This window comes from Rhinoraja longicauda, chromosome 15, assembly GCF_053455715.1.
Source record: "Rhinoraja longicauda isolate Sanriku21f chromosome 15, sRhiLon1.1, whole genome shotgun sequence".
NCBI classification, from domain to species: Eukaryota; Metazoa; Chordata; class Chondrichthyes; order Rajiformes; family Arhynchobatidae; genus Rhinoraja; species Rhinoraja longicauda.
Window position 1 is genome coordinate 44689210 of NC_135967.1, and position 14312 is coordinate 44703521.

The window sequence follows — 14312 nt, forward strand, 5'->3', positions numbered from 1 at the left end:
AACCTAGTGAACCTATGCTGCACTCCCTCAATAGCAAGAATGTCCTTCCTCAAATTTGGAGACCAAAACTGCACACAATACGCCAGGTGCGGTCTCACCAGGGCCCTGCACAACTGCAGGTCATAAGTGAGAGGATCAGAATTAGGCCATTCGGCCCATCAAGTCTGCTCTACCATTCAAACGTGGCTGATCTATCTCCCCCTCTTAGCCCCATTCTCCTGCCTTCTCCCCATTATTACTGTCATGTTTACCATCAGATCACAAGCCTCAAAATTCAAAGCATCCATGTCAGAGTGTCATTCCGTCATGGTGAGGCCCAACTCAAATTGGAGGAACAGCACCTCATTTTTTGCTTGGGCAGCTTACACCCCAGTGGTACAAATATTGATTTCTCTAACATCAAGTCAATAGACAATAGACAATAGACGCAGGAGCAGGAGCAGGCCCTTGCACCCCCTCTCTCTACGTCCCTCCCCCACCCGTCCTTGTACGAGCTTCAAAGTCGGCTTATTCACAAAATGCTGGAGTAACTCAGCAGGTCAGGCAGCATCTCGGGAGAGAAGGAATGGGTGACGTTTCGGGTCGAGACCCTTCTCCAGTCTGAAGAAGGGTCTCGACCCGAAACGTCACCCATTCCTTCTCTCCCGAGATGCTGCCTGACCTGCTGAGTTACTCCAGCATTTTGTGAATAAATCGATTTGTACCAGCACCTGCAGTTATTTTCTTATTCAAAGTCGGCTTGTTGACTCTCATTGTCTGTAACTTGTTTTCACCCAGCCCACAGCCTGTTTCCTTTATCATCGTTACATTTTTGCATATCTTTCATCCATTTGTTCCCGACTCTCAGTCTGACTCCCTTCCCCCTGACTCTCAGTCTGACTCCCTTCCCCCTGACTCTCAGTCTGACTCCCTTCCCCCTGACTCTCAGTCTGACTCCCTTCCCCCTGACTCTCAGTCTGACTCCCTTCCCCCTGACTCTCAGTCTGACTCCCTTCCCCCTGACTCTCAGTCTGAAGAAGGGACTCGACCCGAAACATCACCTATCCAAGATCTCCAGAGATGCTGCCTGACCCGCTGAGTTACTCCAGCTTTTAGCGTCTATCTTCGGTTTAATCCAGCATCTGCAGTTCCTTCCGACATGAATATCCATGGTAAGGTTCAGCTGGTTTGGCAGTGGCCTCGTGTGAATAAAAGCAGGAGTTGGAAAACTGTTACGCCAGGAGCATCATGTTCAAGTGGAACAACGCAGCAGATCACATCAGAGACAACCAGAGGAACACAGAGTGCTGGAGTAACTCAGCGGGTCAGGCAGCATCTCTGGAGAACATGGATAGGTGACGTTTCACAGAGAGCTGGAGTAACTCAGCGGGTCAGGCAGCATCTCTGGAGAACATGGATAGGTGACGTTTCACAGAGTGCTGGAGTAACTCAGCGGGTCAGGCAGCGTCTCTGGAGAACATGGATAGGTGACGTTTCACAGAGAGCTGGAGTAACTCAGCGGGTCAGGCAGCGTCTCTGGAGAACATGGATAGGTAACGTATCACAGAGTGCTGGAGTAACTCAGCGGGTCAGGCAGCGTCTCTGGAGAACATGGATAGGTGACCTTTCGGGTCGAGACTCTTCAGCCTGAAGAAGGGTCTCGACCTGAAACCTCACCCATTCCTTCTCTCCGGAGATGCTGCCTGACCCGCTGAGTTACTCCAGCATTTTGTGAATACAGTCTTCCCATCATGCATTTGGATCAAACTCCTATCACCAGTCCCACTTTCCCACACTTTGATAGATGAACCATCCAGAAAGCCCCTGTGTCCTTTACATAGATGAGCTGGTTACCAAGTTATGCACAGCAGTCCTCCCGTCTTCAATGTTTCTCTGAACCTTTTGAACCATCCCCGGCAGATCTGTCACGGCGAAGGTCAAAAACCTGGCCGGCTGACAACCTCTGGAGAGAAGGAATGGGTGACGTTTCCGGGTCGAGACCCTTCTTCAGACCAGCCGAGTCCGACTTCAGACGCTTATCTGAAGAAGGGTCTCAGACCCAGAACGTCACCCATTCTTTCTCTCCGGAGATGCTGCCTGACCCGCTGAGTTACTCCAGCTCTTTGAGTCTTTCTTCGGTTTAAAGCAGCATCTGCAGTTCCTTCCGACACGGGCTGACAACCTCCTTGATCACAGGAAACTGTTCCTTACATTGTTTATCCTCTGCATGAAGCACCTACACGTCTTCAGAAAATGGCCGCTGACTATTCGTGGGATGTCATGCACAGTGCTGCATGATTAAGGGGAGAAAATTGCTCGAAATGACTCATTTATGGAAAATGACAAGACCCAGAGAGCAAAATGGGTAAACCGAGCCAAAGAAAATTACCCGGGGAATATTCAACGACTCGTCCGACTTATGCCTTTGTTGAAAGGAGAAATTGGTAAACATCGCACAATAACACACTCCAGTTTGTTCACACTTATATTCTGAAGATTGGTAGCTCTCAGAACATTGATGTGGATGATTCAGTAAGGTGGGGGAGGTGGTTCTGCTGCCAATGTTTTGTATCGGATGTTTATTACATACCTTGTAACCCAGCCCTGAACTAAATATTAAGGTCTTAATGGATGTGGGGCTGAATTGCAATATGGATCAAACTCAATAGTCCCAATTTTTGACACTCAACTATCTGAGGTGAACAGAGTACCGTCACGTTTTAAATCCAGTTGAGATTACTTTAGTTTAGAGATACAGGTCAACTTCTCCACACCGACCAACATGCCCCATCTACACTGGTCCCACCTGCCTGCGTTTGGCCCATATCAGTCTGAACCTGTCATATCCATGTACCTGTCTAACTGTTTATTAAACTTTGCGATAGTACCTGCTTCAACTACCTCTTCCAGCAGCTCGTTCCGTACACCCAATCACCCTTCATGTGAAAATGTTACCCCTCGGGTTCCTGTTAAATCTTTCTCGCCTCACCTTGAACCTATGCCCTCCAGTTCTTGACTCCCCAACTCTGGGCAAGAGACTATGTGTGTCTACCCAATCTATTCATTATATGATTTTGTACACTCCAGCACTTTGCGTCTTTTTTTTGTTGTAAACCGGCATCTGCAGTTCTGTGCCTCTCCATTTTACTGCCCCATTGCAGAATCTCCTCAGGGCCTGCCTACTTTGAAGGAGTTCTCCTCTTTCAGATGGTAGTTCTGCGAGATCCTCGCTCACTGCTCCTCCTGCTCTACGACCTCCAGAAATGCTGCCTGACCCGTTGAGTTACTCCAGCACTTTGTGTCTTTTCGTTTTGTAAACCAGCCTTGTCACTTTCAATTATGTAAGAATTCAAACAGTCCTTCAAAATTTAGGTTTATTCATAAATTCACAAGTCAAGGGAGCAGAATCAGGCCCTTCGGCCCATCGAGTCTCTTTTTAAGGCAGAGATTTACAGGTTCTTGATTAGTAAGGGCATCAAAGGTTCTGGGGAGAAGGCAGGAGAGTGGGGTTGAGCGGGTAAGATAGATCAGCCATGATTGAATGGCAGAGCAGACGCCATGGGCCGAACGGCCTAATTCTGCTCCTAACACTTCAGAACATTAAGAACTGCACCATATTTTGCAGCTTATTTTGCAAACTTTAACGTAGTTCCAGGCACACTATTCTTCTCATGGAAGCAGGTTTGGGCTCTGGATGGGAATATTAGTGATGCCAATCTGCAAAGGTTACGTCGTGTAGCCCAAACACTCTTATGGAATCCTAGTTATGAAATGCCCAGATCAGTTCATCATCTGTCCAAGTTGGGAGGGTGGGAGTGTGACACATTACAACTGTCTAACATGAAATGTGATCAACAACCCACATGCACAGCAATCACTCCCATCAATAGAGTCGTGAATGGGTGGCACGGCAGTGCAGCGGTAGAGTTGCTGCCTCACACCACCCGAGACCCTGGTTTGATCTCGACTACAGGTGTTGTCTGTTCGTTCTCCCTTGACCTCGTGGGTTTTCTTCAGGTGCTCTGGTTTCCTCCCACACTCCAAAGGCATGCAGGTTTGTAGGTTAATTGGCTTTGGCAAAATTGCCCCAAGTGTGTTAGGATAGTGCTAGTGCTATCTCTAAAGTCATAGAGCATGGAAACAGGTCTTTCTTCAGTCCAACTTGCCCATGCAACCAAGATGCCCCATCTACACAAGTCCCACCTGCATGCGGCACATATCCCTCTAAACCTTTCCTTCATGTGAACCTGCTGAAGTGTCTTTTACATGTTGTGACAGTACCTGCCTCAACTACCTCATTCCAGGTGTAAAAAAAGAACTGCAGATGCTGGTTTGACTCGAAGGTAGACACAAAAAGCTGGAGTAAACTCAGCGGGTCAGGCAGCATCTCCGGAGGGAAGGAATGGGTGACGTTTCGGGTCAAGAGGGGTAGTGGAATCAAGGGATATGGGGAGAAGTTGGGCACAGTTTACTGATTGTGGATGATCAGCCATGATCACAATGAATGTCGGTGTTGGCTCGAAGGGCCGAAAGGCCTCCTCCTGCAACTATTTTCTATGTTTACTGTCACATTTACCAAGGTACTGTGGAAAGCATTTTTTGGAGCATGCAACCCTGTCAGCAGAAAGGCTAAAATGATTCAAAGTAAGCCGCTCACAGGGCACCTATCACAATAATGAGGATGACGTTTAGTACAAGATAAAGTCCAGAAAAGACCCATTAAAGGTAGTCCAAGGGTCTCCAATCGGGTAGGTGGCAGGAATTTTGAGCAAAACACAAAGTACTGGAGGGGACTCAGTGAATCAGGCAGCATCTGGGGAGGCAATGGACAGGTGATGATGGCTCAGGATAGGACACTGGATAGGATGTTGGCCTTCATAACAAGAGGAGTTGAGTATAGGAGCAAAGAGGTCCTTCTGCAGTTGTACAGGGCCCTAGTGAGACCGCACCTGGAGAACTGTGTGCAGTTTTGGTCTCCAAATTTGAGGAAGGATATTCTTGCTATTGAGGGCGTGCAGCGTAGGTTCACTAGGTTAATTCCCAGAATGGCGGGACTGTCATATGTTGAAAGACTAGAGCGACTAAGCTTGTATACACTGGAATTTAGAAGGATGAGAGGGGATCTTATCGAAACGTACAAGATTATTAAGCGGTTGGACACGTTAGAGGCAGGAAACATGTTCCCAATGTTGGGAGAGTCCAGAACAAGAGGCCACAGTTTAAGAATAAGGGGTAGGCCATTTGGAACGGAGATGAGGAAAACTTTTTCAGTCAGAGAGTTGTGAATCTGTGGAATTCTCTGCCTCAGAAGGCAGCGGAGTCCAATTCTCCGAATGCATTCAAGAGAGAGCTAGATAGAGCTCTTAAGGATAGTGGAGTCAGGGGGTATGGGGAGAAGGCAGGAACGGGGTACTGATTGAGAATGATCAGCCATGATCACATTGAATGGCGGTGCTGGCTCGATGGGGCGAATGGCCTCCTCCTGCACCTATTGTCTATTGACCCTCCTTCAGACTGAAGGGTTCCAACTCAAAACCTGCCCATTCCCTCTACAGATGCTGCCTGAACTGCCGAGTTCCTCCTGCACCTCTATCCGTGAACCTGCCCAAGTGTCTCGCCAGTTAACCAGGGCATTGCAGGATACAGACATTCCCAAAATGTGACAAAGTATAAAATAATAAAAGATTCATTCATTCTTCCATTGTCAAATCAAATGTCGATTTATTGATTAAAGTTTACTCTGATAAACTACTGGCATTTATACAAGGCCTCTGTGCCATCGACCTTCCCTGGTCGAACAGTTTAAGTGGTTTAGTTTAGTTTAATTTAGAGATACAGCGCGGAAACAGGCCGACCAGCGATCCCCGTACATTAACTCTCTCCTATACCCACTAGGGACAATTTTCTTTTTACATTTACCAAGCCAATTAAATTACAAACGTGTACGTCTTTGGAGTGTGGGAGGAAACTGAAGATCTCGGAGAAAACCCGCACAGGTCACGGGGAGAACGTACAAACAGCACCCGTAGTCGGGATCGAACCCGGGTCTCCGGTGCTGCATTCGCTGTAAGGCAGCAACTCTACTGCTGCGCCACCGTGCCGCCCACGATAGGAGCAGAATTAGGCCATTCGGCCCATCAAGTCTACTCCGCCATTCAATCATGGCTGATCTTTCTTTCCTTCTCAACATCATTCTCCTGCCCTTCCCCCACAACCCGACACCCGCACTCATCAGTTGGACAAGGCGGTGTTATCCAAACACCTCGAGACGCTGACGCTGAGGAAAGTGGGTCAAGGGTGACGATGGTTGCAGTTACCTCACATACGGTTTAGTCAGTAATTAAATATCTTTCAAACCATAATGGATTCAAAACCAGAGGGCACCTGGTCCAAATTGATTGCCAAAAAAGGCAGAGAAATGAGAATGTAAACAGAGAGTGGTTTAGATATGGAATGCAATGCCTCTCAAGGGTGCTACAAACAGATTCGTAAGCTGATTTCAAAAGGGAATTAGATGAATAATCGAGGTTGGAAAAAATGTAAAGGGAAAAGTGAACCAAACAGCCTCTTTAGTTTATAAGAAAATAACTGCAGATGCTGGTACAAATCGATTTATTCACAAAATGCTGGAGTAACTCAGCAGGTCAGGCAGCATCTCGGGAGAGAAGGAATGGGTGACGTTTCGGGTCGAGACCCTTCTTCAGACTCTTTAGTTTTGTGCCCTGCTGCAATTGCACAATAACTAAAGCTTCAAGAGATTGCGTCCGATTTACCTCTCCCTCGTTTCCCCACACTTCCATTTCAGTCCGTTAATAATGTTGCTTGGCCAGGAAATCATAATTCAGTTTTCCGATCTGATGAAGTGTCTCGATCCTTAACGTCACCCATCCTTTTTCTCCAGAGATGCTGCCTGATCCGCTGAGTTACTCAACTTTGTCATAAGGTCATAGGTGATCGGAGTAGAATTAGGCCATTCGGCCCATCAAGTCTACTCCGCCATTCAATCATGGCTGATCTATCTCTCCCTCCTAACCCCATTCTCCTGCCTTCTCCCCATGACCCGACACCTGTGCTGATCAAGAATCTATCTCCGCCTTAGAAATATCCACCGACTTGGCCTCCACAGATTCACCACCCTCTGACTTAAGAAATTCCTCCTTATCTCCTTCCGAAAGGAAGGTCCTTTACTACAGACGCTATGACTTCTAGTCCTGGACTCTCCCACTAGTGGAAACATCCTCTCCACATCCACTATCCGAGCCTTTCGCTATTCAATACATTTCAATGAGGTCCCCCCTCATTCTTCTAAACTCCAGCGAGTGCAGGCCCAGTGCCGCCAAACGCTCATCATACGTTAACCCATTCATTCCTGGGATCATTCTTGAAAACCTCCTCTAGACCCTCTCCGGAGCCAGCACATCCATCCTCAGATCTGGTGCCCAGAATTGCTCACACTGTGCCAAATATGGCCCAACCAGTGCCTTGTAGAGCCTCAGCATTACATCCATAGAAACATAGAAAATAGGTGCAGAAGGCGGCCATTTGGCCCTTCGAGCCAGCGCATATTCATTGTGATCATGGCTGATCATCCACAATCAGTAACCCTTGCCTGCCTTCGCCCCATATCCCTCGATTCCGCTAGCCTCTAAAGGTCTATCTAACTCCCTTTTAAATTCATCCAGTAAATTGGCCTCCACTGCCTTCTGTGGCAGAGAATTCCACAAATTCACAACTCTCTGGGTGAAAAAGTTCTTTCTCATCTCAGTTTTAAATGGTCTTCCCCTTTATTCTTAGACTGTGTCCCCTGGTTCTGGACTCCCCCAACATTGGGAACATTTTTCTTGCCTCTAGCTTGTCCAGTCCTTTGATAATTTTATGGCGTTCTTGTATTCTAGCCCTCTTGAAATAAACGCTAGCAATGCTCCCCAACAGTTACCTGCAAAAGCATCAGAAGGACACGGAAACAGTTTGCAGTGCTCAAGTTTTATTGCTTCAACATTAGGAACCCACAATAACACCAGTTTCTCGGCAACTACGCTCCAGCAAACAGCCGCCGACATCAAGAGTCTTGAACCTAAAGAAAAATATCAGCGCCAAACGTTCTTCAGTGGCCCAACGAACCGAGAGAAAGTCAACGTTTTCAGCTGAGCTGGACTCTTGACTACAACAACAACATGTACAGGCCTTTAAAGACAATGCATACACCAAACATGAGGTAGATGTGGCAGTGGCGGCAGGTTATTTTAAACGGGGATACCAGGTGAATGTTACACGGTGTCAAGAGGGGGCACATAATATCCCTGTGGAAGGCAACACGTTGTGCAAGAGTTCCTCGACAGAATGCAGATTCAACGTCAATCTTCAAATTGGCAAGTTGAACTTCTGTTGACATTGTGCAGTGACAAACAACACATATGAACACTTCTCCCTTGAGGAGCAGGAGTGGGGGGGGGAGGGGGGGGGGGTGTAAGGTGGTACAGAAGGGGAAACATTTACTTACTAGCTATGCACATTTCTTTTTTTGGGCTGCAAATGTATTTGGGAATTTTACCAGAAGGACTGAGGAAAAAACCACACACAGAATTGGTGGAAAAATATTCCCATTTACCAATACACCATCGGTGCAAACATCTCAAACCAACACAGACGGCAGATTGTTTATCGTGAATGGTGAAAATATTGAAACTAGCGGGCGAGGCGGGAGGGAATCGCGTCAAGAGTCTGCTTGTCGTTGGGTCTGTGGAACCAGAAAGGCACTTTTCCGTAGGTTAGTGAGATACATAGTGGGTTGGCTGGCTGGCAGACGCAACGTAATTGAGCGGAGGGGGGAGGGCCGGGCCTGTTGTGGTCTGAAGCCTGGAATTAGGACAGAGCTGGCTCGCTGGATACCAAGGGGCAACATGGTGAAGCGTATTTGTCACGGGGTTGCAGGGATCGTAGGTAGGAAGAGATGGTGGAGCATACTGGTCTGTCAGCACTGGATAATACACTGTTGACTGCGGAGCTGGCTGAGACTCTGCTGCATTGTAACCTGCAAAGTAAATGCAGCCCATTAGTACAGAAGAACACAGCTACCCATTTCCCTTCGGCCCACTGTGTCCACACCGACCCCCGCACAATATCCCACACAGGCCACGGTCAACTTGCAATTATACCAAGCCAATTAGCCCACAAACCTGTCTTTGGAGTGTGGGGGGAAAACAGAGAAAACCCACGCAGGTCACGGGGAGTACGTACAAACTCCGTACACACTGCACCCGAACCCGGTCTCTGGTGCTGCAAGGCAGCAACTTCACTGCCGCGCCACCCAAAAATAAAACTTGTAAAGGGTTTTAATGTAGGAGCTTACAAGCCAACAGATTGATTAGTAGGACTGGATGTTACAATCCCCAAGGTTTGCACTACAATTGACTGGTGTTGTTCTTGGGGGTGACCACTAGGTGACATTGCTACCATTCAGACACATGTTCAGTTGTGTACCTCAACGTCACTGGGTGTTTCGGCCTTTTATCACAAGACACCCTCAGTAGAGGCAGGCCCCCTAATCTGGCACACAAGTTCCAGTAACGGACAAGGTTAGCAAGGATGCATTCCCCCCCCCCCCCCCCCCCCCAATCAGGTCAAGATGTAACTTGCCGTTATAAGAGGCGTCCGAGGAACTGGAATGGTCATCGTTTCTGCCAGAGTCACCGTACTGTGGCAGAGGCATCGCTGAGTGTTCAACAAACTGAGTAGTTACTGGGTACAGTGGATGGACATCCACTGGCTGGTGCTGTGGCATGTACACCACAGACTGCCAGTAGTTCTGGTGGCAGCACTAGAAACACAACACAGAATCTGCTTGGTGATCAAAGATAAACCGCAACATTAATGCCCTTCTCAGAAATAGTCTAAAACGCACGAGCTGCAACAAGGGGGATGGAATTCTTTCAAAACCAGGATTTATGACGAAATAATTCATAGAACAGATGAACACAAAATGCTTATGAAGCTCTCTAAACTCTCAGGTCACGCCGATATCAAACTCCACTGAGACCAAAGATAAAAGCCGTCACAAATCCATTGAAGCATTCTGCTACACTTGGCCCACGCTAAACGCTGGCAGCATCTGCCACGTTAGTGTTGTCAGCTTTAAAATGGGCTTTCATGAAATACTGCACTTATTGCATCAGTTAGACTGATGCGGGGAAAGGAAAAGTACACTGGGAAAGTGAATCTCCAGATGAAAATTGTTCCTTCATTTAAAACAAATATGTTGAAGTATATGTATAGGAAGGAACTGCAGATGCTAGTTTACACTGAAGATAAGACACAATGTGCTGGAGTAACTCAGCGGGACAGGCAGCATCTCTGGAGAAAAGGATTGGGTAACGTTTCGGGTCAGGACCTTTCAGATATCAAGACTCTTTTTCATTCGTGTGATGAAGGTCTCGACCTGAAACGTCACCTATTCCTTTCATAGAAACATAGAAAATAGGTGCAGGAGGAGGCCATTCGAGCCAGCACCGCCATTCATTGTGATCATGGCTGATCACCCACAATCAGTAACCCGTGCCTGCCTTCTCCCCATATCCCTTGATTCCGCTAGTCCCACGAGCTCTATCTAATTCTCTTTTAAATTCAGCCAGTGAATTAGCCTCCACTGCCTTCTGTGGCAGAGAATTCCACAAATTCACAACTCTCTGGGTGAAAAAGTTTCTCACTTCAGTTTTAAATGGCCTCCTCTTTATTCTTGGACTGTGGCCCCTGGTTCTGAACTTCCCCCAACATTAGAAACATTTTTCCTGCATCTAGTTTGACCAGTCCTTATATAATTTTATACGTAGAGAGATTTTACACGTTTTTCCTCCAGAGATGCTGCCTGACCCGCTGAGTTACTCCAGCACTTTGTGTCCATGTTGACATATATATTTTGCAGAAGCCATGAAAAGGCAGTGTATTCTGCCAGTTGTATTAACTGGATGGATTGCGATCCTTCAATTCTTTTGTCTCTTGCCTTTGTTTTTTAATCTGTGGCCTCCATTCCTGCCAACCAAAAATACCCCGGCCAGTGTCTTCCTTGCACATGCCAGGCTTTGTCCTGCCCTTCCTCTCTCCCAGTTGTTCTTGCCCCCCCCCCCCCCTCTACAATCAGTCTGAAGATGGGTCCCGAACCAAAACGTCACCCATCTACGATCTCCACAGAAGCTACCTGACCTACTGAGTTACTCCAGCATGCCGTGTCTCTGGTTGTTTTCAGTTATGGAGTGTCTGATCTTCTTGGACAGCTTGCAAAACAAAGATTTTCACTATACCTTAGTACACATGGCAATAACAAACTTAACTTCTTCCTATTGAGGGTTCTTGCTATTGAGGGAGTGCAGTGTAAGTTCACCAGGTTAGTTCCCGGAATGGCAGGACTGACATATGATGAAAGAATGGTACGACTGAGCTTGTATTCACTGGAATTTAGAAGGACGAGAGGGGATCTTATGGAAACATAAAATTCTTATGGGATTGGACAGGCTAGATGCAGGAAAAATGTTCCCGATGTTGTGGGAGTCCAGAACCAGGGGTTACAGTTTAGAATAAGGGGTAGGCCATTTAGGGCTGAGACAAGGAAAAACTTTTTCACCCAGATTGTGAATCTGTGGAATTCTCTGCCACAGAAGACAGTGGAGGCCAATTCACTGGATGTTTTCAAGAGAGTGTTAGTTTTAGCTCTTAGGGCTAACGGAATCAAGGGATATGGGGAGAAAGCAGGAACTTTTTTCCCATTTGAAGTGTCGAATTCTGCATGATTAAGTTTTTGCCCACCTATATTGGCTCAGTAAAGGCGTGGGAAACAGCACCTACCAGTTACAGTGGAGGCCAATTCTCTGAATGCATTCAAGAAAGCTAGATAGAGCTCAAGGATAGCGGAGTCAGAGGGTATGGGGAGAAGGCAGGATCGGGGTACATCGAGAATGATTAGATTTTTTTAGATTTAGAGATAAGCACGGAAACAGGCCCTTCGGCCCACCGAGTCCACGCCGCCCAGCGATCCCCGCACATTAACACTATCCTACACACACCAGGGACAATTTTTTTACATTTAACCAGTCAATTAACCTACATACCTGTACGTCTTTGGAGTGTGGGAGGAAACCGAAGATCTCGGAGAAAACCCACGCAGGTCGTGGGGAGAACGTACAAACTCCATATAGACGGCGCCCGTAGTCAGGATCAAACCCGAGTCTCCGGCGCTGCATTCGCTGTAAGGCAGCAACTCTACCGCTGCGCCACCGTGCCGCCCTGATCACTTTGAATGGCAGTGCTGGCTCGAAGGGCCGAATGGCCTACTCCTGCAGCTATTGTCTATTGTTACATGCCTTTCAATTTTATGCTGCATCTATAAAGCTACTGGTAATCCTGAAACTGTGGAGAAACTCACCTGCAAGCCAAGGTTGAAGTAATACTGAACCACCTTCTTATCTAAGAAAAAGAAAACAGGTTTGTTACAAAGCGACACAAACCATTTTGTGGCATTTGGCAGCATTCAGTGTAACAAGGCCTCACCTCGAGGTAGGTCATTGCCGTTGGGATCACAGGAATATGGTGGGGGAGCAGAAGAAGTCATCACTTCACCCATTTCAGGAAGAGGACCTCATTGAAAGAAAAAAAAACAGAACCGTTGAGAATTGAACACCAAGGTTAGCAGAGTGCACCAATCTTCCAGCTCCTAAGCCCAACTTGAAAACCACACCAAGTAATGGTTTGACAACATCAGGTTTTAGAGACGATAGACAAAAAGCTGGAGTCATTCCATGGAAACGGGCCCTTTGCTCCACGTAATTCAGAAGAAGGGTCTCGACCCAAAACATCACCCAGGAATGCTGCTTGACCCGCTGAGTTACTCCAGCATTTTGTGTCTACCAGTTCACACAAGGTCTATTATCCCAATTTCTCATCTGCTCTCTATACACCAGGGGGCAATTTACAGAGGCCAATTGACCCACATGTCTTGGGGATGTAGGGGAGTATGGGACCAGAGGTCATAGCCTCCAAATTAAAGGACGTTCCTTATGGAAGGAGGGGTTTTAGTCAGAGGGTGGTGAATCTGTGGAAATTCATTGCCACAGAAGGCTGTGGAGGCCAGAATTAACCAAGACAATAGACAATAGACAATAGGTGCAGGAGTAGGCCATTCGGCCCTTCGAGCCGGCACCGCCATTCAATGTGATCATGGCTGATCATTCTCAATCAGTACCCCGTTCCTGCTTTCTCCCCATACCCCCTGACTCCGCTATCCTTAAGAGCTCTATCTAGCTCTCTCTTGAATGTATTCAGAGAATTGGCCTCCACTGCCCTCTGAGGCAGAGAATTCCAAAAAGAGCAACACTCCATTTTTTGTTTTGGCTTGGTTGCATTTAAGATAGACAAAATGCTGGAGTAACTCAGCAAGTCAGGCAGCATCTCTGGAGAAAAGGAATAGGTGACATATTGGGTCGGTCAAATGAATTTAATATTCCTTTATCATATTATCTGATTTAATTGGATAGCATGCAAAAGCTTTTCAATCTACTGTGGTAAATTTAATAATAATAATTAACCTAAACATCCCTAGTACTACACTGATGTGTAGGTGCAACAATCTGACTTCATGTTGGTCAAGTGGCATTTAAACACACACATTTCCCTGAGAGGTAAGAATTCTTAGCATCTTTGAATTCTGTCCTCAGCATCTATATTACACATTTACGCTTTTCTTTCAAGGAAAATGAAAGCAGATCGCCCTGTGCAACTATCTATGGGGAGGGACAAGCTAATGGGAAGGGACAAGCTAATGGGAAGTTTAAATGTGAAGCTTTGGTTTCAACCAGCATCTGCAATTCCTTCCTACATGCTTCATGCTGATGTGAAGTTAGGTTTATTACTGCCACGTGCAACAGAGTACAGCGAAGAGCTTTGTTTTGCATGCTACCCAATTAGATAAATAACACGGTACACATAAATACCATTAAGTCAAACTCACGCAAGATGGAGAAAAGGAGGAGAGTGAGGAGAATAGCATTGTAGTACACCTATTCCAGAGACTGGCCAGTTCAGCATTGGGGCAGAGGTGAATTGGACAGCACCCTAGCTTCTGGAAGGAGCATTTAGAAGCCTTATAACAGAGGGGAACAAGCTGTCCAAGTCTTGCACTCAAGCCATTTCTACTCCACACATAATGTGGCAGGTATATGGAATGAGCTGCCAGAGGTGGTAGTCAAGGCAGGTACCATAACAACATTTTAAAAGACATTTGGACAGGTACATGGATAGGAAAGGGATATGGGCCAAACTCAGGCAGTTGTGCCTGGTGTAGTTGGGGC

The 14312-nt window shown here is 46.8% G+C and overlaps 1 protein-coding gene across 1 annotated transcript in view; it reads right to left on the reverse strand.

The window, feature by feature from the left end:
• Positions 1–8658: 8658 nt before the first annotated feature.
• The window catches only part of alg13 (ALG13 UDP-N-acetylglucosaminyltransferase subunit), a 61832-nt gene continuing 56178 nt past the window's right edge, over positions 8659–14312 (reverse strand). The window contains 4 exon segments of the mRNA XM_078411857.1: positions 8659–9010; positions 9616–9796; positions 12392–12432; positions 12517–12603. Of these exon segments, the coding sequence (XP_078267983.1) occupies positions 8748–9010; positions 9616–9796; positions 12392–12432; positions 12517–12603 (572 nt within the window). The 3' untranslated portion in view covers positions 8659–8747.